The 26,202-nt window shown below is 36.3% G+C and overlaps 1 protein-coding gene across 3 annotated transcripts in view; it reads right to left on the bottom strand.

Moving 5' to 3' along the window:
- The window catches only part of BANK1 (B cell scaffold protein with ankyrin repeats 1), a 634,941-nt gene that overhangs the window by 16,949 nt on the left and 591,790 nt on the right, over positions 1-26,202 (bottom strand). For all 3 annotated transcript variants that reach the window (XM_054253119.2, XM_002745525.7, XM_008992921.5), the window contains one exon: positions 12,963-13,031. In XM_054253119.2, the coding sequence (XP_054109094.1) occupies positions 12,963-13,031 (69 nt within the window). The remainder of the gene's footprint in view (positions 1-12,962; positions 13,032-26,202) is intronic.

Below are 26,202 nucleotides of genomic sequence, written 5' to 3' on the forward strand. Positions count from 1 at the left end.
ATTATAGACACTTGTCTTTTACTGTAAAAGCTTCAAGGTCAATTAAGGTTTTTGAAGTTAATTCCTTTTAAGTAAATTTCTCTTCACAAGATTTTCCATTTGATCAAATATTAGTCACATAAACATCAACCAACCTATTGTGGTGAGTATATAAATCTACAGATTAGGTAAGAATGTAAATTGGGTTTTTCATTAAAATTATATTACTAGGTGACTGGCTGGAAGGACTTTATTGAAAATTTGAAAGAAAACTTGATTGCTCAACAAAAGTAATTTAAAATAGGAAATATTTACTTAATAAAAATCACAGTCATTAGAAAAATAATAAAGACTGCAGCAACATAGAAAGTGCTTATTATAACAAGTACAAAAAGGATATGAAACTATACACATTAACATTTTAACAGTATCAAAGTGGTATACATAATAAAGCATGAAAAGATATTTTAAAAGATAATTTAAGTTGTTCTATTGTGATGCCATCATATTAGATATGCAATTATTTTCTTATGATCTCCAACTATCTATAATAATATTATGTTGCTTTTACTATATAAACAATTTCTCCTGCCTTAGTAGTATGCTTTCCCATGGAATGCATACCATTTCAATCCATGCCAGATTTACCATGCCGTAAGCACCATGTCATATGATAAGTACCATGTGATGTCACACTATACTGTACCATCACACCAAGTTAGTTTGTGGCACTTGGAAAGAACTTCTCAGTGATAGGATTTAAAGAACTAGGATCCAGGCATGGTGGCTGGCACCTGTAATCCCAGCATTTGGGAAGCCAAGGCGAGTGGATTGCTGAAATCCAAAAGTTCCAGACCAGCCTGGGCAACATGGAGAGACCCTATCTCTACATAAATTAGCCTATAGTCCCAGCTACTCAAGAGGCTGGGTGGGAGGATTGCTTGAGCCTGGAAGATCAAGGCTGCAGTGAGTTGAGATCGCTATGGCACTCCAGCGTGGGTAACAGAGAAGACCCTGGTTTAAGAAAAAAAAAAAAAGAAACAGCAAGAGAGAGTCAGAGAGAGAGAGAGAGAGAGAGAGAGAGAGAGAGAGAGAGAGAGAGAGAGAGAGAGAGACAGAGAATAAGAACTAGTGACCAACATTTAAACCTAAAGTTATATTTTGTTATTTAGCTTGGAAATTGGTAGGAATATAAGCTCAGGTCCATACAGACAAGTTAGAAGATGCTTGGTCTATTGATTTATTTGTATGTTCCAAGTAAGGCCTCTGCATCCCCTTAATTTTAGGGTTGCATATATTCTTTGAGATTTGTTTATTTGGTTTCATTTTGTTTTTGTTTTGATGCAGAGTCTCTTTTTGTCACCCTGGCTGGAGAGCAGTGGCGGGATCTGGGCTCACTGAAATCTCTACCTCCTGAGTTCAAGCGATTCTCATGTCTCAGCTTCTTAAGTAGCTGGGATTACAGATACATGCCACCACACCTGGCTAATTTTTGTATTTTTAATATAGATGGGGTGTCACCATGTTGGCCAGGCTGGTCTCAAACTCCTGGCCTCAAGTGATCTGCCCACTTCGGCCTCCCAAAGTACTGAGATTACAGGTGTGAGTCCCCACACTTAGCATTTAGTGTTTTAATTTAATGATTGTTATTTTAGAAGAGGATTTTCCCCCACCACTTAGAAAATACAGAAGAGTACTGAAAACTGAAATAACTGCCACTCATTATTATAGTCTTCAGAAAGAGGTACTGTTGAGAAACATTGTTTACCCTGCCCCTGTGGCTCTTCTGTGGAGGGTACCTTTCAGTTTGTAATTAGTGGTAGGCAGGTAACAGTTGTCTACTTGGTATATTCTTGAGTTATGAGTAAATATAGAACACTTGTGTATTGATAAGAATCACTGTCTAAGAGCAAATAAATATGTGGATGAGAATCTGCTCAGGGCTTTCAGCCTGGAAAGCTGTCAGCCTCTCAGTTTGCAGGCTGTTGGTCCCCCGGATAGATCCACTCTGTTCTGTCTGGGTATCTGCCTCTCAATACCTTCAGCACCACCTGGGTGGGGGTCTACCGACCGAGCTGGTACTCGGTAAGGTACTATAAATGTCTTGGTGGTTCTCCTTTTTAAGTATCTGTTTCTTTCCTTTTTTCCTGAATTAGGATTATGCTGATATAGTTCCTGCTCTTTTCTCTTAGTCATGTTGCCTAAGAATCTTTCCATACCATTAAGTATTCTTCAAAAAATGGTTTTTAAAGGGGGTATTACATTCTAAAATTTGTATATTCGATAAAGTATTTAATTATTCTCCTACTATGGGATTTTTTTATTGTTTCCATTTTTCTCCACAAGTATATGTTGTTGGAGCTTATAAGCCTTTTATGTGAATCACTGGCTGCATTATTTATTTGGTTGGCATAGACTCATAAAAATATAATTTTTGAGTATGATATCTTTTAAAGCTATTGACGTATACTTAGAGCCAATCTCTTTCCTGGAACGTGTTGTTATATACACTCTCACCAGTAGGATGAGGGAGTGTTTGTACTGTTTCACTTTTGATAATATTTTGCATTATCCAATTCAAAGAAGTACACAAACTTTATAATAGTTTTATAAACTAAACCTTTCATTGCCAGTGATTCTTGTGTTATTATCACACTGGGTGCTGCAGCTTAAAGCATTGAATAACAGACTTTAATATTACATATGGCCACCAGTTCTGCCCTAATCTTTTCTTTTCCCCCCAAGTGATTACCTTGATTACCTTTCAGCTCTTCTTAATTATCTTCTATATAAATTTAGAAACATTCTTTTAAACTGTCATCTCTTTCCCTAAAGGAAAAATATCCTATCAAAATAATTGGGATTCCCTTAAATGTATAAGTTATTATAGAAAGAGTTGAGAGTATTTAATCTCCCATTAGGAAAATAGCATTATTCTATCTTTTTAATAGGTACCTTTTGTGTAGGTTTTGAATTTACAGTGAATAAGTTCTTTTCTTTCATGATGTCACCAAACTAATATTCTCATATATAAAAGTGAATTATTTATCAATTATATCCAGCTAGTTGAAATAATTTTTAAGAGTCTTATAGTTGATTTTTCCGAGTTTTCTGTTATATGTGTATATCTAAAACTAATGGAGAAAGTATCTTCTTCACAATAATTACACGTTTTATTTTTGATGCATGTTATTGCAGTTGCTAGAAACTTCCAGAATAATTGTAAGTAAAAATGTTGATAATGGGTATCCTTATCTTTTTCCTATCCCTAACAGGAATTAACAAGATATTTCTGATAATGTTGAGAAATTATTGTCTTTCTTACTTTGTAAGATTTAAAAAATTATGAATAGTTGAACAATAATTCTTTTTCATCAACTGAAATCATGTTTTTAAAAAATAAAATAAGTACAATACACTAATATTTCTATTCCATGAGATGACTCATATAAAAATTCTCTTTTATTTGAATTAGAAATAACTCACTGACAAAACTTATCATTGTTATCTTTTGAATTAAAACTGTATACAAACATTCCTTGGTCATTAGTCTAGTGATATTTTAAATTTTTATCACTTGACATAATTTTATTAACCATGATTAATAAAGGATTAATTTTATTAATCCTTAGTATTTTGGGGGATGTATCTTTTTAAAGCAGAATATAGTCTTATTTTAGCTTGAAGGAGTTAAAAATGTACTACTCTGACACATTAACTATTTAAATTGAAAAGCAGCAGGTGCAAGAAGATCATTCTGACCTTCAGTTGTTTCCCAAAAGCAGAAGACTAAATTTCCATGTGAAAGACATCACTCTATACAAGAAGGAAAAGCAATATTCTTATCTCCAAAGAGGATAAGTTGAGACTAATTCTGTACAGACCTAGTTAAAATAACTCTTATCTTTTAAGTCTCCCATTTTCCCAGTTTACTTTTCCCTGTCTAATTCAATAACTAAATAACTGGCTAACTGCTTCTTTGGGTCTTCATTTTCTATGAGGGCTCCACTGCCGTGTAAAACTATTATGCTTTTCTCTGGTTAATCTATTTTACATCAATTTAATTCTCAGTCCTGGCTGGTACCCTAAGAAGATAGAGGTGGAGTTTTTTGCCTCTATAGTCTTTTGTTCACATTTGAGTCTATATCTTTTTATGAGGGAGATTGTATAACATGATATTTGGAGCCAGGTATATGAGGTCTCAAAGCTCTTTCTCATTCCGTTTTTGTAAACTCCAGTTTGTTTGCTATAAAATGAAGGTAAATAATCACCTTCTTAAAGAGTTGTTGCAAGAGTTAAAGGAGCTAATACGAGTAATGTGCCTTGTCATGTTTCAGGCTTGTGTTAGTTGTAATGAGAGTTGTTAATATGATTACCTAAAATAATACAGAAGCTGATTGTAAGGTTGGCCTTCAGAGTAAAACAGAATTGAGTTCAAATTTCACCTCTACCATTTATTAGCTCTTTGCTTGTTTACAAATAATCAATCCATTTTAAAAAGGAAAAATAGTATCCATCTCATAATATAGCTATGAGGTTTTAATGAACTCTTGTTATGCAGATGATTAACACAGCACCATTTGTCCTCAAAGACCATTACTGCTCTGTGAGAATGTTTTAGCTGATAGGAATTTATTGTGATGACTGCTGTTATACATAATCTTGTTTTGTATGAGGTCATAATGAGTATACATATATATGTATTTGTGTGTGTATATATATGAAGGAATTTGAAAGTAGTGTTTACTTTTTAAACTTTCAGATTTCTTTTCTTTTTTGTTTATTAATAAAGTCATGAATGAAAGGACAGGGTTTTTTTTCTAGTTCCTAGATATTTTTATATTATTTTATCATCATAACCAGATTACTGCTACTATATTAGCAATATTTATGTTAGATTACATATTTTTTCTTTATCACCAATATTTTACATTCATGGCTTATAAATAAATTTAGAATATTTAAGCTTACCCCCATACTTTTAATACCATAATTCTTTAAAGCTTTTTATTCTGTTTAATTCCTCGTTAGTTAGAATATGTTTGGGTAATACTTTCATTATGACAGAATAGCTATCTTTTCCAAAACCTTGTATATCTAAAAATTATTATATTTATTTTCTTCTTACCCGAACAAAATGCCTGACTAAATATAAACTTTCTTAGGTTGCAGTCTTCTCTCAAATAAACTTGATAGTCAGTTATCTCAAGTTTGTTTCACATAGATTCTCTTATTTTTTAAATGGATTTTGATTTATTTTAGTAGGAAATCTAGTTTAAAATACTTGCTTAGTACTTTAAGATTGTTTCTTTTTCTTTATAATCCAAAAGATTTGCTAAAGTGCTTTTACACATGAGCAACTTTCCTTCCTTTTTCCTGTCTCATAGTGAGCCCACTCAGTCTGCATTATTCATTCTCCAACTTCCCACTTCTCCAAAGATTAGCTTAATAAAGCCATTGATTGTATTTTCTATTCTAGTTTTAAAAAGCCTGCCTACTTGACTTATGTCTCTGTTCTCCACATCTTCTTACTGTTTTCGTCTTTCCATCTGCTAAGAACAAACCCTTCCTCAATGTGTTCCCCACTTCACTGATTTATTTTCACCTAGCATTAGTCCCTTTTTTCTGTGACTAACGTGTATTTAAATTTGCTGTTGAAACTTTAGCTTCCTAGTTCATTTTTATAATTCTTCCTCTTGTCATACCTTTTCTTCATGTCACATGTTTAATCTCATTCTGTTATTTCATCTAAAGTGTCTTTCATCTATTTTGCTATTCATCTCAGCCTGTCCTTGACCCATGACTTTCTGCTGCTATTTCCTCTCTATATTTTCCGTTTGTTTAGGAGTTCAAAATTTTCTGACCGGTTTTTATTTTTTGGCCCCTGAATTTTGTTACCAACTGCCTAGTACTGAACCTGAAAGGGGGATACATTAGCTGAAATTAAATAAATGAAAATTCAAATAAACACATACTTCTTTATAGTTATTGCCTTAGAACTTTTGAAAAAGTTAAAATGTTTATGAAAAGCTTCAGATTTAAGCAGTTATGAATTGTTAACTAAAAAGTCCTTTGTGTATGTACATGTACATGCATGTGCATGTGTGTATTTCCCATTAGCTCCATGTTGATAACTTGGTGCTTTCTGGGAAGATATCTGGCAACTTTACTCATTAAATAATTATTAACGGAAGTATAATTCTCCTGAGTCTTAACAAAGAAATTTTCCTTCCCTTCTTCTGGAGTAGTTTTAGTTTATGAACTTCTCATATAATTTGTTTGTTCTCATCTTTAATCCTTCTTAAAAGAGAATACATCTACAGAATCCTTGTTCACCAAAACTTTTGGTGTTTATATGTCCTTTGGTTCTTTCCTTGTGTTCAGGTCAAATTTTGTTCTCAGTCCTAGGACTGCAGAGAACTTTAATAGGTGCAGTTCACAACTCAAGATCCCAGGATTTAGCAGGGTTTTGTTTAATGCAGCTGCCGTCACATAGAGGTGGGATATGATTCCCTGGCACTATGTATCTAAATCTGTGCATAACTTTCTAACAGACTTCTTGGTCTTCCCATCCCTCCATTGTATAGCTTTACTTGAGAGTCCCAGGACCAGCCAAATGTAGCATTAATCCCTTACCCCCCACTTTCAACTGGAAGGATTATTTTCTGCATGTATACAGAAAGACCAGAGCTGGGACACAGAGCACTTGCAAAAATTAACATTTGTGTAGCAGAGAGGTAGCTGGGGTCAGGGGGTAAGGGACTGATAAGTATCTTTCTACCTTCTGTTATGAACAAAGGACTGCTTTGTTTCATAGACAGTACTGATTTTTTAATTTGTCTCAATTAACTTTTCTCAACCTTAGAATTAATTTGCATTAGTTCTAGTTTCCAGTAAGTTTATTTTCCAGTCTTTATTCTCCCTATTATTAAGAATTTCATCTCTCCTGCGTGTGCTTTGACTTCATTTCTGAGAGACAACACTGTGGGTTGGTAACATATTGATTATTTTAGACAAAAAATGAGCAATTGCACAAAAGTTTCAAGATATGCCTTTAACAACAACAAAAAACTTTTGTGAGCAATATGAGAAATGGAAATGTAAGTATACTGGAAAGGGAACTGATACCATTATTCTTTTATGGCATACAGATGACCACATTTTGACAATTTTCCCTCTTTTCTGTTTAATATATCCAGTACTGGCAAAAACAGCCTGATGAAAGTACCTCAGAGATTATCTTTCTCTTTTCCCCATGTAAGGGTAATATCTTCCCCATTTTTCCAGGTCTCCTGCTTCTAGACAATTTTATTATTTAACATTTATCAAAGTGCTACAGCAATGGAAACTTAGAGAACACAGAAAGGGTATGATGCCTGACCGTCTCTTTCCCACGCAAGACCAGCCAGTAATGATTTTATAGTCTGGAGTGAGGAATTGGTGGGCAGGGACTCTACTAGAGGTTACAAACTCATAAGCCTGTAGGGGCCATGCAGATAAAATTACTGAGCAAATAAGATTTAGTACCTACTTATTAAATACATTTGAATAGTTTTCATTAGTAACAATAAATGTTATTTCATTTTTTTCTTCATAATATGACTCTCTTGATATACCTTTTATTTTCTCACTTTTGATAGAATTATGACCTTAGAGAAATGTGTCCCAAAGCAACATGGACGGCATGATAATAAATGGCAATAGTCATTTGTTGTAAATTATACGTTTATATAGTAGAGAATGGTTGGAAATTTGAGCTTTTCAGGAACCATGTTCTTAAATGCTGGCAAAAAATTTAAATTATATTGTGTGGGTTATTATTAAAATACAATTAATTTCGGGCTAAATTTGACCCCATGTTATCTCTGAAACATAGTTTCTCTAGTGGGATTTTGTTTTTTACATGTTGATTTTGAGATTATTGATGATTACTATCTCGTCTATTTGACTTTTAATCCATATCTAAGGTAGGGATTAGGCAACCAAAGTTCAAAAGCTCTGTAAATAATTCCTATGCTCATCTACAGTTGGAAGTGACCTGTATAGGCAGTTGGTTAGGGTGGTATGCTCCTCCTACCCATGAACCTAACCCTTTAAAGAAGCGGTTTTGTTCCCAGCAGCTAATCCATATAGATCTGCAGCAACTTGATTCTTGCCTCCTTGGAGGCAAGAATTTGGCTAAGGGGCATAAGGCAGAGGAGAGACCAAGGCAAGTTTTAGATAGAGTAGTATTGAAAGTTTATTAAAAAGTTTTAGAGCAGGAATGAAAGAAAGTAAGGTACACTTGGAAGAGGGCCAAATGGACAACTTGAGAGATCCAAGTGCATTGCTCAATGCTTGACATGGAGTTTTATACATTGGTATGGTTCTGGGGTTTGTGTCTCTCGTCCCTTGATTTTTTCTTTGGGGCAGGCTGTCTGCAAACACAGTGGCCCGCCAGCACCTGGGAGGAGCTGTGTGTACAGTATGTTTACTGAAGTTGTGCGTATGCTTATTTCGGTGTTTTTCTCCCTTACCAGTTGAGCATTCCTAGAGAAAAGTTATATACCAGTTAAACCCCTCCATTTTGCCTCTTAGTGCACATACTCGAGATAACTTGCCCAACTCCTGATATCCTGTTGGGAAGCTGCTGATCACCAGCTTCAGGTGTTTTCTATTAAGAGACTGCATTTCACTGCCATTGTCTGTGACCAATTATGGTTTTAAAGAGGCAGTTTAAAAACTGCCTGACCATCACCTGGTGGTCCTGGGTGGGCGGCCCTCTCATGCCCTGCTCGTGTCTGCCTAGCTGCCCACTCTAACAGTTTGCCCTCTAAGAGTGAAAGCAACAACACACCCTGGATGAGGTTCATCTAACTATATGACTGAGGAGATCTGTGAATGTAATCCATGATCACAGGGAGGCAGTTTGTTAAGAATGCTTGAACTTTGACCTTCTTGACCTTCCTGACCTTCCCATCCCTCCATTCTAGAGCTTTACTTGAGAGTCCCAGGACCAGCCAAGTATAATATCCAACGTAAGACTATGTTAGTAAGATGGGGATGATCTTGATATAGATAGAAAAGGCCCTTCTGTACAGTCCAAGCTGTGAACAAACTTGACCCTAGATTATATATGATTTTGGAAAACAGAGAAAATTAGCCAGTATCTCCATCTTTGAATAAGGGCCCTTACATTCTTCCAACACTCTTTGACTTGATCATGTTTACTTAGAAGTCTTCTAAGCACTAAGCACATTTTATAGAAACTTTATTATCTGGCAGAAACCAAATAATGCAAGCAATCTAGTCACTGGAAAGCAATCTTCCCTTATTATAGGTGTAATGATTGGAATTGGGGGTATGAATCAGTCCTCTGTGAGCTTGGATAACATAACCCAGACTTCAAAATCTTGATCAACCCCAAACACACTGACAAAATGCAGTTCTCTGGCTTGTAATATTGAAGAACAAACCTTTGACTGCTCTATAAAGCTCAAATTTGAGAAGGGGGATGGAAATGCAGTGGCAGCTTATTCATCTATGATAACACTCCTTAGCGTATTCTAATTTCAAATCCAAACTGGGAAAAATGACTTTAAAACTGTTTTGATGGAAAATTTTATCTGTGATCCAAAGTCCTCAGCATTTTTCTTACATTTTTTAAAGATGTGAAAACTAAGTTGAAGAAATCTGTTGAGTTTCCATGGAAATGGTGCCAATTAATTATTTTTTTCTTCCTTAGGAAAATTCCTTGACTTAGCAATATTGTAACTTCCTGGCAATCTCTTGGCAGTCTTAAACTTAGTGCACTTGAAATGCTGATACTTTCAATGAGAAAGTAGTTGGCTCTCATAATCCCTTTTCCCTCCAACATATAGAGGAAGAATTAAATAATAATTCCTTTTTACCTTTTTTAAAGAACTTGTCCAGTCCCTTTAGAAACTCTTGTCTCTGACAAACATTATATAAAAGACCATTTTTATTTCTTTCTACAAATAAAGAGATTATCACTGGTGAAATACGTACTGCTTTTTCTAGTACACCATGAAATCCCAGGATATTTAAAGAATATTTATTAATTAGGTAATAAGCAGTTTTCCTTGCCTAGTATGTTCCATGGACTGAATGATCATATCTGCAATGGTTTAGAGAAATATGTTTGGATGGAATCAGCCTTTTTAGGTACTTATGTACTTAATTTTTTTATTTCAAAATATTCCAAATTATTCCTAATTATCTCTTTCTCATGCTAAATGCTGATTTCCCTGTATCTTCTAGTCATCAGGAAGGCTTTTAAAGAAACATTTCATAAAAATTGATGTTCCCTTAGTCCTTACAAATAAAACAATATTCTATTCCATTCTGGTACATTACTGATGTCCAAGAATAAAGGAATCTAAGGAAACTGCTCTAAGATGACTAATCAAAAACATCATCAATAAGTTGGATTTAAGTATGCATGGAGAAAAAGTATTACAGATGATATATGATTAAAATGTTAGTAGCTGAGTCCCCAACAAATTTTTAAAAATCTATTGATAATTGACCTTGATTATACACATTAGGTAACAAGATATGGACAGATAGTAATCAATAAATATTGCATAATTAGGATCTTGTTTCCCTTTACCACTCTCTCTTCTCCCTTTTCTGTATGCAGATGGGTACTAATTATCTATGCATACAGTAGAATAATGACTGGGCTCTTCTAGGCTTAACAGATACTAGCACCCCTTCCTTGCATTGCTCTCTGTGGAATGACCAGAAGGATAAATGACAAGATTAAACATTCCAAGGATCTCTTCATTATGCTTGATACGTCACTTCCCTTCATCTCCTGTGGTCCTCTTTACCCTTTCTCCTTAATTCTAACATAATTTAATTAAAACCACAGTAATTTAATAATTTATAAGAAAAACACTTCAGGGATTTTTCTCCCGAAAAGCCCAAAGCATCTCCTCTCTTTATTCTTTCCAAAGCTCTGTGAGGTATGTCAGGGAGGCCAGGTAGATACAATCTTAATCTACTTCATTTAAATCTTTAGTAGCTGTTCTAATCCTAATTGTACAATGATCTCAGATGGAGCTCTGCATTTATTTCTTGAGAGATCTAAAGGCACAGTGGGAGGATAATAGTAGGCTTAAAGATCTATCTTCCTCCTTAAATATGAAATCACTAAAAAGAGAAAACAGAGTTTTTTGCATATAGATTTGCAAGCAGTGTATTCAAGTGTTTCATGAGAGAATAGAAGTTCAGCTTCATCATGTGTTGCATTCAAACACCATGTATTAATCGGAAGAATGATCTAAGTACCACTTTGCTGTTGAGAAAGATACTGCTTGAAGTGATGGGTGAGGATCACTCATTTAAGAATACACCTTTGTTTGAAGGATGATTCTTAATGTTCTTCAAACAATTGGGAGCAGGCCCATTGAGGGTCTGTATTTTGTTTTTGTTTTTGTTTTTTTTTTTTTTTGAGACGGAGTTTCGCTCTTGTTACCCAGGCTGGAGTACAATGGCGCGATCTCGGCTCACTGCAACTTCCGCCTCCTGGGTTTAGGCAATTCTCCTGCCTCAGCCTCCTGAGTAGCTGGGATTACAGGCACGCGCCACCATGCCCAGCTAATTTTTTGTATCTTTAGTAGAGATGGTGTTTCACCATGTTGACCAGAATGGTCTCGATATCTTGACGTCGTGATCCACTCGCCTCGGCCTCCCAAAGTGCCGGGATTACAGGCTTGAGCCACCGCGCCCGGCCGAGGGTCTGTATTTAATAGTTCAGTGATTGTTAGAATTTGGCGCAATCCATTCCTAGCCATCTTCACAATAGGAAAAAGGAGCCGGACTGGGAGTGGTTAGTAGTTGTCGTGAAATAATTTCCTGGTTTTATTCCAACATCTCTCTCAACAATTTGCTGGCACCAGTTTCAAGGAAATCTTAGTTTGGACTGAAGTTATTTCAAAGATGGGCCTGTATATACACATTCATTATCCTGGGCAGCTAATGTTACCCCCACCTCTGCCACCTTTAATGTTTTTCATTTTTGAATATTGAGTAAGGCCTTATTGCCAGATAAAGTATTATAATAAAAAATAATCTGGCTGGGCGCGGTGGCTCAAGCCTGTAATCCCAGCACTTTGGGAAGCCAAGGCGGGTGGATCATGAGGTCAGGAGATCGAGACCATTCTAGTCAATTTGGTGAAACCCCGTCTCTACTAAAAATACAAAAAATTAGCTGGGCATGGTGGCGCGTGCCTGTAATCCCAGCTACTTGGGAGGCTGAGGCAGGAGAATTGCCTGAACCCAGGAGGTGGAGGTTGCGGTGAGCCGAGATCGCGCCATTGCACTCCAGCCTGGGTAACAAGGGCGAGACTCCATCTCAAAAAAAAGAAAATAAAAAAAATCTGCTGGAATCTCTCAATAGAAGACAAGTATTTCAGGGAAAACTGGAGGCAGTTTATTCTGTCTGTGGAAGATGTTCTGTGGGTACAGTTTCAGCTCTTCTCTGCATAACAAATAATTGTTCAAGAAATGTTAGATCAAATGGTGAAGGCAAGGGAACAGTTGAAAAGGATGCAGTCTTTGATTGGCATTTAGTGCAGAGCACAGAAAACTCATGCTAGCTCCTTTCTTTGGAGGAATCAAATGATTTACCACTCCTACCAAGTTAGGTTCCAGAGGCTTCCCTTATAGGTCTATGAAAACATGGCCTCTGATGAATCTTGGAGAATTTTTCTTATTTGACTTTTCTAGAGTCCTCAAGATAACATCAACAACATTACCACAGACATTCTGACAAGGCCATTTCATGCCATTGTTAATTAAAACAATTTTCTTGCATTAATTGTATTACAGCAAAATTACATGGTGTGAGATTAAGAGTAAAATTTATAAAGCACACAATTAAATACTTTTGTCCTTAGAAGCTTTATTCGGTATTCATAAGCTCTTGCGATATTTTACTTAGAGATTTCTAAATAGACTGAAGTTAGCGTTAGTACCTTGTTTTTTAGGAAGACCACGGAACTTGTCATCATCAGATTGTCTTCTGGCTGTCTTTTGTTGAAACACTGTAAAAATTACAGAACATATTATTTATTGAACATAAGTGTTCAAAAAATCCATACTGTAAAGTCTCCAGGAAGCCAGAATGCAATATCTCATTTTCCTGAGTATCAGTTCCTGAATTGTGTTATCTTTGAGTAGGAAGATTATTAAATTTACAGTTTTCTCATTTGTGCAGCTTATCAGTCATTTCAGAAAGCATTTTCATTGAGCACAGTAGTATAATGTTGATGGAATGGCTCATTAAATTATTTAAATCAAGATATGATTCCATTTTGATATCAGGTAAGAATAAAAGCTGCATTCTGTTAAAAGCAATAAATGTTAAAATCATATGAAAAATTCCATTTGCACAGAAATTATCCATGCTGACTTTTGACGATAAGCAAGGAGAATGACTGTTTCTTCTTAAATAGATGAAAAGACTATTGTATTTCATAGATGTAATAATAAAAAAGGCACTTTATTCTTACACCATCTATCTAGACCTCAGACCTATTAAAACAGCTTATTCAAATTACTTCATTATCTGAAAAGTGCTTTGTTCTCATTTATTATTTCTCACACAAAATTCTGGGAGACAAGTCAGCATTACTCACCCCATTTTTGCAGATGAAAGATAAAATTGATTGTTTAATATTTATTGAGCACCCACAAAGTTCCATATAGCTTCTGGCATTTGTTAATAAAAAGTCCAAACTCTTTATACTTTACTTTCAAAAATGAACATCCCAGAGTTAACATTTATTTTTTATAGGCAGTGTGAATTACAGGGTTTGGGAACTGGAAACGGCTTTGGAGATTTACTCCAACCTCATATGTTTATAGATGAGGGAGTTGGAAGTAACTAGCTTGTAAAAAGTCTAAGTAATTTTGCAATGATCTCAGAGCTGTTGTTAGCAGAGATATGATTTAAGGCCACAAGCCTTGAACTTCAGTCTGTTGCTTGGTTCCTTACAGCACTACTGCCTCTTCCCTTCCGTAACTATTCCCTTATAAAAGTAAAGAGGGAGACACAGAGAGAGGACTAAAAGGGACCTTAGAAAAATTCCAACACAGTTGTATCTCTTGTTCCTTTTAGCAATTCTGCAGAATTTCCTGTGATAATTGAGATGAGGCCTGTGGGAGTGAACGTGTTTTAGCTCGATGGTGCGGGACCACTGACTGGCAGAAGTATCCCGACAGTTACCCTAGATTTCTGTCTTTGGTTTTAACATTCTTTAAACCAATATAAGACCAAGGTCATATCTGTGATTAACCCTGGAGACTTCTTTTTTAAATAAAAACTGCGCCCCCATCAGATCAACAATTAGTTATTAAGCATATACAATTTGCCAGATGCTGTAAAGACAAACAGTACTCCGTTTAACTGTGCTCTTTTAAACAGAAGAGGCAAAACATGTTTCAAGGTTTAATGGGTTTGAATAAAAGTATACACATAAAATAATATTTTTGGTTGAAAACCAGTTTTCTGCTTCAAGTTAGTACTTGGAAAACACGCTAAATATAAGTAACTAGCAAGTTCTGGGTTCGTTGGCTTACTTACATTTTTCCTAAAATAAAATATATTGAGAAATATATAGTGTAAAAATATATGTGAGGATATTAAATAAGAGGTACTTGATTTTTTTTCTACTTGCTAGTTGTTACAAGTCTTTAAAATGCAATGCTTTAAAAATTTTAATAGCATGCAATCTCTGTGCTTTTTTGTCAATATTGTGAAGATATAACTGAGAGTGTTTCAGACTTGAAAGCTGGCATCATTAATATGGGAAATGACCTGAATCCAAAGATCCATTCAGACAATAAATTCTTCAAATAAGAATTACATTAATTGATAAGTTTTTAAAATTCTGCTGAGGCTTGAAGCTACAAAGTACTTGGAAGTGAAATTATTTTTCCAGCTTTTTGGTATTAATTTGTTACAAATCATTTTGGATCCTATATGTTTCTGGAATCCTTTTTGCTGATAACACTCCTTTTGGCTGAGCATTTGTTATGAAATAACAGTGAATGCTCTCTTTCAGTTACTAGATTAAGAAGTTCCAAGGAGTGTATGTATTTACTGTCAAGTTTCACCAGGGCTTATATTTGGAACAGCTGGGGTCAAGGGCAGAAAATTGGGATGAGGCCATATGGTACTATGAGTCAGGTGATTGTGAAAATGCTGATAACAGGACTTTAAAAGCAGTCATGTAGTAGGTCATGCCCATAGTTAAAAGTCCTCTCTACCTGTTTTACCCCCTTGGAATTCTCTTTTAAGTTACCTGAAGCTGCCCCCATACCTCCAGGTTCCCTTTCTCCCATCTAAAGATGAGTCTCACTTCCTAACATGAAAACAACTAGCAATTAGCATATTGTCAAACACACTGTCTTCCTATTACTTTGAGTTTGGGAGGTATGTTTAAATATGAGGCAACTTAGGAAAAGACCTATTTTATCTTATTTTCTGAAGAAAGCACTGGCCCATCAAAATTATCACTGAAGCAAACACATCTGTCAAGGACATATATTCGATTAGCCTTATGGAAAAATAAATAGATATAAAATTTCAGAATCTGTTCATTTTTCTATTTTTACAGTTCCTATTAGTGGAAACATTTCAAATTACTTCAACTAGCAAAACCTTTGTTCTAAAAAGCTTTATGTCCTTTATATTTACCATGTTCAGCCACCCCACAGCACCTTTACAAGAGGTAGATATAAAATCCATAACAGAGTGAGAACTGAGTGTAGGGTTGTGGGTCACTTGGATTTTATATACAAAAGTACATTATTTTGTAAAGCAAGAGTTGTGAGTGAGAGAAGAATTTGTTTTAAATGTACTGTAATAAAAAAATTGTATAACAGAATGCTAGCCGGTTTGGCACAGAAGATGGGCAGTAGTTTTCTTTTCATACCAACCACATGAGTGACATGGAAAAAGGGCTTTTCTCTCTTTCTCCCAAACTGCCTTCTGGCCTTTATTTTCTTGCCAATAAAATTAGGGCTTAATATTTCACTCGGCTCTAATATTCTAAGATATTATCAATTCTTTCCCAAGTCACTCCAGGTTCAAAGGTTCTGGGAAAAATTCTTAAGCAGGTATGAATTTAAGTAGAATGCTATGTTTTGAGGAAAATATTATTCATAACCTGGGGGCTTAGACTAACATAAAAACTAGAAAGTTTAAAGTCACAGACCAGTGCTAATTTTTTATTGTATATTGAGACAATCCTTTCCCTATGTGTTTGAATTCTTAAATAATTTATCTCATGAATCTTAAAAAATGCTATCAAAGTAATTAGGATATATATCAACTTTGCTGACTCTCTGACCCAGTGAAATGTTATTATTCTCCTCCTAAAACTGAAATTTGAGAAGAAAGAAATATGAATGCATTATTAGTTATTGTCACTACCTTTAAACATAAAAAGTCCACGGACAAAACAAAACAATTTTTGAGGTTTAAAATAATCTGAAACAATATAAATTTCCCAAATAATACCCCTTTTTATTTAAAAAAATATTGGTAGAATGACTTCTGTAAAATTTTCTCTAGGATATGACACAGAATGGAAAAATTAGCATATTATTAAATATTCAAAATGTTCTGCAAAACAGAACAAGCAGAACTAGCAGAAGAGCAGAGGAGGAAGAGAAGTTGAATTCTTTTTTTTTTATTGTAGTTTAAGTTCTGGGGTACATGTACAGATCTTGCAATATTGTTGCATAGGTACACACGTGCCATGGTGGTTTGCTATCTCCATTTCCCGTCACTTACATCAGGCATGTATCCCAACGTTATCCCTCTCCAACCTTCCCAACCTTCCCACCCCCTGATGTCCCTGCCCTAGGCCCCCATTCCTCAACAGACCCCAGTGTTTTCCTTCATTTCAACCGGGTAAATTTGATGATTATGTGCCTTGGGGTTACTCTTCTTGAGGAATATCTTTGTGATGTTCTCTGTATTTCCCAGACTTGAATGTTGTCCTGCCTTGTTAGGTTGGGGAAGTTCTCCTGAATAGTACCCTGAAGAATGTTTTGCAGCTTGGATTCATTCTCCCCATCACATTCAGGTACACCAATCAAGTGTAGATTAGGTCTTTTCACATAATCCCATATTTCTTGGAGGCTTTGTTCATTTCTTTTTGCTCTCTCTTCTGTAACCTTGCCTTTTTCCTTTTTTCATTGAGTTGATCTTCAATCTCATATCTTTTTTTCTGCTTGATCGTTTGGCTATTGAAACTTGTGAAGGCTTCACAAAGTTCTTGTGCTGTATTTTTCAGCTCCGTCAAGTCATTTATGTTCTTCTCTAAGCTGGTTATTCTAGTTAGCATTTTGTCTAACCCCTTTTCAAGGTTTTTCATTTCTTTGCATTGGGTTAGAATACATTCCTTTAGCTCAGAGAAGTTTGTTATTACCCACCTTCTCAAGCCTGATTCTGTCAATTCATCAAACTCATTCTCCATCCTTTTTTCTTCCCTTGCTTGTGAGGAGTTATGATCCCTTGGAGTAGGAGAGGTGTTTTGGTCTTTGATAGTTTCATCCTTTTTTGCACTGGTTTCTTCACATCTTCGTGGATTTCTCTACCTTTTATCTTGGAAGTTGGTGATTTCAGATGGGGTCTCTGAGTGGACATCTTTCTATTGATGTTGAAGCTATTTCCTTTTGTTATTTAGGTTTCCTTCTAACAGTGAGGTCCCTCTGCTGTAGGACTGCTGGAGGTCCACTCCAGACCTTGCTTGCCTGGGAATCTCCTGTGGGGTTTGCAGAACAGCAAGGATTGCTTCCTGATCTTACCTCTGGTAGTTTCGTCTAAGAAGGGTACCCGCCAGGTGTCAGCCAGAGCTCTCCTGTATGAGGCATCTTTTTGCTAATACAGGGGTCAGGGAGCCACTTGAGGAGGCAGTCTGTCCCTCATCTGCCTGCAGAGGCGCTGCTGGACTGTCATGGACTCAATCCACCTGCTGTGTAAACTTCTTCTGGCTTTTGTTTACACAGGTAGGTTTAGACCCACCTCAGCAATGGTGGACACCCTTCACCTCACTGAATTTGATCGTCCCGGGTCAAGCTCAAATTGATGTGCTGGCTGCAAAACTCTCAAGTGAGAGGGCTTCAGTTTGCTGGTCTTTGTGAGGGTGGGACCCACCCAGCCTTATCACCTGTCTCCCTGCTTTCAGCTCCCCCTTTTTCTTATGAGTGGGTAGCACCATCCCATAGTCACTCTCGGTGCTAGTCAAAATGTCTGCACAGATCTGTGCTGACAACCTGTGGCACTGGCTGGATCTGCTACTGAGATCAGTGCTGTTAACTCATGGCACTTTTCAGCCCAATAGGGATATCCTGGTCTGTGAGTTGCAGAGGCCATAGGAGAGGTACAGTATCTGAACTGAAGTGCGGGGAAGTAGGGGAAAAGTCCCTGATCCTCCAGTCAGCTGCACTTCCTGGGTGAGGCAGTACCCCGCCCTGCCCTGGTTTGCCTTCCTTGGGCTGCAGCCACTGTCCAACCAGTCCTATTGACTGGTACCTTGGTTGGAAATGCAGAGATAACTCGCCTTCTGCATCTCTCTCGCTGGGAACTGTGCTCTGGAGCTGTTCCTATTTGGCCACCTTTGAGAAGTTGAAGTTTAAATAGTTTACCTGCACTATTCATCTTTCCAGGCTGCATCTGCGAGTATATTCTTCATGTCAACCTAATTTGTGGTCTATTTCAAGCAAAGTGACCCTTCCATTGCTGCCCTTAGAAAATCTGATAAATCTTATTTTGAATTATTCCATAAGTGGCTATAGTGATAAAAACCTATGCAATAACAATAGCATTCATGATGTGAATTATAAACCACAAGACCATTGATGGTTGTCCATTAGATGTGACAAGTGAAATGTTATTTAGAGCTGTACAGCTATCAGTGATGATAATGCTTGGAACTAGAGATTTGATATAAAATAAAATACACACATCTATATTGTGTTCTGGGCTTTCAGGGAATGATACAGTACAGGGTGGTAGCAGTGTTTTTATTTTTCACCAAAGTACCTATCATTTGGTTGCTAACTACATAGGCAAGTCCTGAGGATGCAAAGGTAAATAAGACACAGTCATAGTTGTCATATTGTCCTCTATTTTGGTGTGTTCATTTCAGCAAAGGTCAAATGTGCCATTAGTGCCTACTGATAAGAGAGGATAGGGATGAGAAACCATCAAGAAGAGCCAGAATCATAACTCAATCCTTGTAGCTCTCTATTCTCTCTGCCTTGTTTCCCCAGTTTCCTAATTTATACTGTTTAAATCTAATCACACAAAGACACAATAAAGGAAAAAACAAGCAACCAACCACAGTGTAAACAACCCCTTTGTCTAGCCAGCAAATACAGGAAACAATGTTTTAACCCTATAATCAGTCACACTGACTAATCTGAAGCTTAGAGGAAAGATGTATGTAGGTAGCCTCTTTGAAAACTGACCGAGAGAGACTGAATGCTCCAGTCAGTTGAAAACCACCATTTAATTATGCTAGCAATAGTTACAGGTTTGAGAAACTGTTAAGATTTGAGAAACCTTATCAAATATAGGCCATTACATTTCAGCAGGTACATTCAAGAAGTTGTGGACACAAGGAGACAACCACACTCGCCACATAGTATAAAAATCTTTCACCTGAAAGTAGTTTACTGCATAGCAGACATATGTAGGTGAAGTTGTGGCATTGTATTTTAAGAAGAATCTGTAAATGATCAGCCAGAATATATTAGGTCACTAATATGTGTTATGGCTTACTATTCAGATAAGCAGAGATGGAAAGTTGGAAAGTACATTGCTATATGAAGGAAAATGGCATAACAATTCTAATTTAGTGGTGGTATTAATAAGTGCTTTAGTTTCCAAAGGATAAAACATTAATTTTCTTTTCAGGTTGTAACAACCTTGTTTGATAGAAGCACTTGTTTGATACAAGTGCTATCATTGAAATCATCTCCTAAAGGAAGATTTGGGAAATCTCACTATAAATTTTTTTTTCTACTACTAAGGGACCTAATTTTTACCAAAGTAGAACACAAACTGTTTTCATTCGCATATGTATTCTTTCTGATGCAAACACATGTATTTACATTCTAGTAATGTTTATAATCCAGGAAGGTGAGACATTCTGAGTGAAGACAATTGGTTGTGGAGTTTGCTCTAATTATAGCTTGAGACCATGGCAATGAATTTATTAGTAAAGTCTCCACTCATCAGTGGGTGGGCAGTCTTTCTCCCTCCTGTTGGCAGGAGGCAGCATGCATTGAATAAGTATTGCTTGTATAGCACTGGACTAAGGGGTTAGTCTCCTTCCATGAGACTTCATTTGGGATCATCTCTTTACTTCTCTCACTACTCATTTGTATTCAATAAGAAAATGGTATAAGTATGGACATAAATCTAGTAATGTTCTGAGCAAATTTTTTTTTTGTTTCAAAGAAAAGTAGTTTGGGCAGCCAATGGAAGACTCTGCAAACTATAATGAGTTTAATTTTTGGTTCATGCTGAGTGATTATCAAAAATAACTTCCCTTCCTCTTCCTCAATCAAGAAATGTTGCTATCCCAAGAAGTAGCAGTGGGATCATGATTTGCCTTGTGTTATATTTCATAGGATGATAAAACTTGGTACTATTAATATTTTTTTCTACCATAAATTTAAAGATAAGCTACTTGGTTATGCTCACTTCGAACAAACAGTTTAATTCTTATCATTCTGAAAATTATATAAATACAGATTGAAAATTCCAGAAGGATAGGGCTGGCCCCTTTGTTCTAGATAGTATTCAATACTGGAAGTTAATACATACTTTGGAAAAGTCATGCAAGACGATGTGTTGGCATATGAAACCCATGCAAAAGGGAAGAGGCAAAAGCATCCTAACTGGTGTGATATGCCAGGTCTACCTTCACCTCTGCGCCTACAGAATACCTTCCATCACAGCAGCTACCATTTCCTACATGCTACCCTGTGCAGGCCACTGTACATACATAGTTTTAGCTCTCATGAAAACCCTGTGAAGTAGGTATTACCATTTCTTTAAAACCAAAACCAAAACAAGCGAAGCAAGGTTACATAATTTGCACAAAGTTACACAACTGTGTCAGTCTTAGTCAAATTCAGTTCCATCTGGCTTCATAATCCTCATGAATTTCACTACCCAGTGCTGCTGGTATCTGTTAGAGGAGACTTTTTCCAAATTTCTAATGTCAGGAAGCATTTTATTTTTCCTGAATAGCTACTTATTTGGATTACAAAAAATCACACGTTCTAAGTCCTGGTGGAAAATATAGTGAATTCAAGAAATCTAAAGAGACTAAAAAGATAGTAGGTGTGGATAGCTGTTTGATACAGTTGCTTGATGCATCTGTGATTTCATCTTTAAACAGTCATTCTCTAAAGTATTTGTCAACTCAGGCTTAACAATGGAAATAATTTAGGTAAGAGTTTCTTAACAGTGCTACTGTTAACACTTGAGAGTGGATAATTCTTTGTTATAGGGCTGTCTGGTGCATTGTAGGACATATAGCAGCAGTCTTGGTCTCTGCCGAGTAGATGCCACTAATACCGTTCTTAGTCCTGACAATCAAAATGTCTCCAGACACTGCCAAATCTCTTTTGAGAGGCAAATCACTGCCACTTAAGAACTACTTTTATAGTTCAATTAAATTTCTTCCTACAGATGCATTTAACAAATAGTTTAGTAACATCATAAGTGGAAAATGACCAGAATTCATCCAGCTGTCGAATGAAAATCTAAGTGCTTGACAATATTTGCATTCATTGTCTTGTATAATGAAAATCCTTTAATGTCAGTTCACACCACAGCTGATTACTGCCTCCTTTCCACTTCACTACTATAAAGGAATTGAATTCTTGGAAGATGAGGCTGGAAAAGTTCGTCATGATTAGGTCAACATGGTAACAGATGGTCTGCAAAGCCCTCAGGTTTCACTCAGTATTTCTGTGAAGGAGCCAGGGGATCATGATGTTCTACTGTAAGAATAACAGAAAGAGCAAACAACAACACCTGGGTTACACAAACTGACTTGCTCCTCTTCAATGGACAGTGTGAACACAGGTCAGAACAATTTCTCCTTTACAGAGTTACACCAGCACTCTACATGGAAAAGAATGAGGCAGAGAGTCAGAGGAGAAAAACAGGAACACGAGTCTTACAAAGAATGATAAATATGCCACTATTCTGAGAGCACCTGTGATATACATACCATGTCCTCAAGCTAAATGGTTTGGACAAGTTCACCTAGCCAGGGAGTAAGATCCAGGGCACTTGATCTAAGACCTACTTCAATCCACTTGACCGTATTTACTAATGAAGACAGAGACCATTATACCCTGTCACATTTACAATGATACGAATAATTTTTCCTGAGGATTTCTACAAGGTCTTTTTTCTCTTTTTGCATTTCAATTGCATTGTATGTGATCAATTTCAAGTACAAGTGAATTGCAAGTGGAAAATTTCTGACAGCGGCTGAGTTGCACTTGACATTTTGGGGTCCCTGTAGCTGAGTAGCTCTCAAAAAGGTCATATACAACTTTGTTGCACTGCAAAATGCCAAGGGCAACTCAGTAGCAATTGGATATTGAAAGGGAAATTATATTCTACCCGAAATCAGTCATGTGGATTCTGAAGAAGGATCTTTGTTCTATTAATTGTGTGAGAGGAAAATAGAAAATTGCCCATTGATGCTGAAATATTTTACCCAATAGGCATTCATCTGTTTGCATGATTTATGGACATAGTTTTACTACCAATCTATCTATGCCATGCCAAGTGCTCATTTTCTTTCCCTGATTTGTCATAAATCAAGAATTCTGTCACTGAAAACTATAAATCTGTGTTAATTCCTCTGTATTCTTCAAGCTTAATGAACCTGATCCTCTTCAATATTACAGGGAGAAAAAAGTAGAAAAAAATATATCTGAAAACAGGCAAAATTCAAAAAATTTTACTTAAGAAAAATGAGTTATTCTTGTTGTGGATGTTAACCTAAGATCGGGTTTAGTATAACAGCAATGGGATAAAAAAATCATAAACGTATCTCTTGATAAAATGAAACAACATGGGTTCAGTTTTGCATTAATAAGTTATGTCTCTGGGGTAGAGGGATGATGATGGTGGATATAGAGCTTCTCTCTCACATGTTTTAAACTTTGCGAAAGCAGTTAGAGTGCTTAGCAATATATGAATAACCTAGAGATTTGTCCAATTGTGTGGGCTCTTCCCTTCAAATTAGCATTGTTTTGGACATAAGATGGTTTAAAGCAGGAGAGACTTAGGAATTAGTAGACTGATACCTTCTGGTTACCTTCCAGTATGTTAATGAAGCCTTCTGGTTTAGCCACATTGATGTGGATCTTGTCACTTCTATCATTTCATTCAGTTAATATGCACCAAATATGCATGGTTTCTACTGTGAATTCAGCAATGACCTTGGCACCAGAGATACAATGGGAAAAACCGATTAGTTTTGTCTCTTTCTTTATGGATCTTATAGGTTAAAAGGAAGAAATAAATATTAACAACGAATCCAGAAACAAATATATCGGTGATGGAAATTTGTGGTACCATATGCTCAGGCATGGGATCTCCAAATCCTACCTCTTCCTCTTCCTGGTTTTATCACATTGAGCAAGAGACTGAAACTCATTAAGCATAAGTTTCTTTATCTTTAGAATGAGGCCATTAATGCTAACTATCCAGCATTATTGCATGAATTAGAAACTATTATGAAAGCTGCCTAAAAATAATTATTGTAAGACTATGACTAAGCCAACTTGCCTTATGAGAGTATGGGGTCTTTCTTCCCCCACACACTCCAGCACTATTATTTTTCCTAACTTCTGACTTCACCAGAACTGAGGAAATACACAGACCCTAAACCGAGAAAAGAAAAAGTAGAACTGTTTTAATTCAGTGAGCATATACTACATATCAAGTATTGTGCTGGGTTTTTTCTAATTTTATCTCATATAGAGATTAACAATCTTTAAAATACATAGCATTTTTATCCTAAACTTACAGTGAGGAAATTCAGTCTCAGATATGTAAAATTGCCTACTTAGGTTATATCAGCTAAATATGAATACAGATCTTTCTGTGAAGTTAGCATGGTTTTCCTTTGCCTAGTCCCTTTGCCATTACTTCTTGAGTTTCTGAAATAATAAGCTGGGATTGTGCATTCCTGTGTTTTTCCCCTATCTCCTGTCCCACATTCTTCAATTCTGCCTATGTTAACACACCCTGAATATATAAATATACTGGTATCACCTTTGGGCTCTGGAAGGCCAGAAATCAATCTTCTAATTGAGTGGATTGTTTTCTGGGAAATGGTGGCAATTCGACTTAATAGATCTGCCTGAGCTAGGGGATAAAAAAAGAAAGATGAGGAAAGATTCTTACCCTGTGAAATGCAAAGAACATCAAGAATGAATTAGCTGATGAGGTAATCTCTTCCTATGTGAGAAGAGAATGATCAACAATCAATTGTATAAAAGAAAAAGGCAGGCAAATATATCCCAGTGAAAGAGAAAATGAAATAAAAAATGGAAGAGGGTTTCGGTGACCTTATTTATAGTCCAGCTTTTGACACTTTTTTGGGATACAGGGTAAATAACCATACCTATTTTATATTTGTAATTGCAAAAAAATTATAACACTAGTTTCCTCTCTATGAAATACAAATATAATGAGAGTAAATTATATTGTATCACTGAATTAGAAAGATGTCATATAAATATTGAGGGGTGCCATGCTTGGGATTGGTGAGATTAGTAAACTTTAAAATTTATTACAAACTCAAGATCTTTAAGATTCTTCATTGTTTCTATGTGCGTGTATACCTACAGAACAAATTATAGCATTGCATGTTGAGAATTTACATAATTGGTACACAGCTTTTATCATTGGCACTCAGTTGATGTTTATGTAGCTACTAAATAAATCAATGAGAAGGAAAACCATCCAAATGTACTTTTTTAACTTAGGGATGGGATGAAAGTCTAAAGCAGTCATAGCCCAAGTTCCTACTCCAGTCCTGTGAAATGAAGCACTCATCCATGGTGGGAGCTTTCTTCATTAGAGAAATTGAACAGAAGTAGTTCTGGACATGGGACACAAGGCACACTGAGTGGCACACAAGGCAAACTAGACTGAAAACAGGGAGAACAAGTTAAATTTGTGCATTCTGAATGGTGAAATTTCCCAGTCTTCTTCCAGCATTCTAATCTCAGTGTGCTGGCAACTGGTATGTAAGTGCAGACTATAGTTAGTTGACGAGTATTCTAGAAAAAGTGAAAAGCATAGGAGAATAGAGTTATATAAATAATATTTTGGGGCCATTCAATGAAAAAATTGGCTAACTCCTAATTACCCTACAGTGCTGTCCACAGATTAACAAGTAGAGTTTCCATTGAGGCATTTGTGTTTCATTCTTTTTGTTTTTGTTTTTGTTTTTTTATTTTTTTTGAGACGGAGTCTTGCTCTGTCGCCAAGCTGGAGTGCAGTGGTATGATTTTGGCTCACTGCAACCTCCGCCTCCTCGGTTCAAGCCATTCTTCTGTCTCAGCCTCTGGAGTAACTGGGAATACAGGCGCCTGCCATCACACCCAGCTAATGTTTTTGTATTTTTAGTTGAGTCAGGGTTTCACCATGTCGGCCGGGCTGGTCTCAAACTCCTCACCTGAGGTGATCCGCTGGCCTTGGCCTCCCAATGTGCTGGGATTACAGATGTGAGCCACCATGCTCAGCCAGTGCATTATTCTTAACCACGAAACCATAGCTAAGAATAGCCATATTTGACGGAAGTATCAAATGTTACAGGCAAAACAAACAAGACAACAGAGACAATATGAGAGCAGAAGGAAAATAAAAATAAGAACAAAAGAAATTTAAAAACAAATCAAAACAAAATCAGTAACAAAGATACTGAATTATACCTCTCTGTACCCATACAGCATAAAAGAGAAAAGAACAACAGAGAATGTGACCACCAATAGAAGGATGGGCAGATAAAGGCCAAAAGGTAGAGTAACACAACATGGGGTTCCATACTTGTTCTGAGAAACTCCCTAAGCATTGGGGTATAGAAGATGAGGTATCTCTTCAAAAATTTCTAGAATATAACTAATGTTTTGTATCAAGCTATATAT

Source organism: Callithrix jacchus, chromosome 3 (genome assembly GCF_049354715.1).
Source record: "Callithrix jacchus isolate 240 chromosome 3, calJac240_pri, whole genome shotgun sequence".
NCBI lineage: Eukaryota > Metazoa > Chordata > Mammalia > Primates > Cebidae > Callithrix > Callithrix jacchus.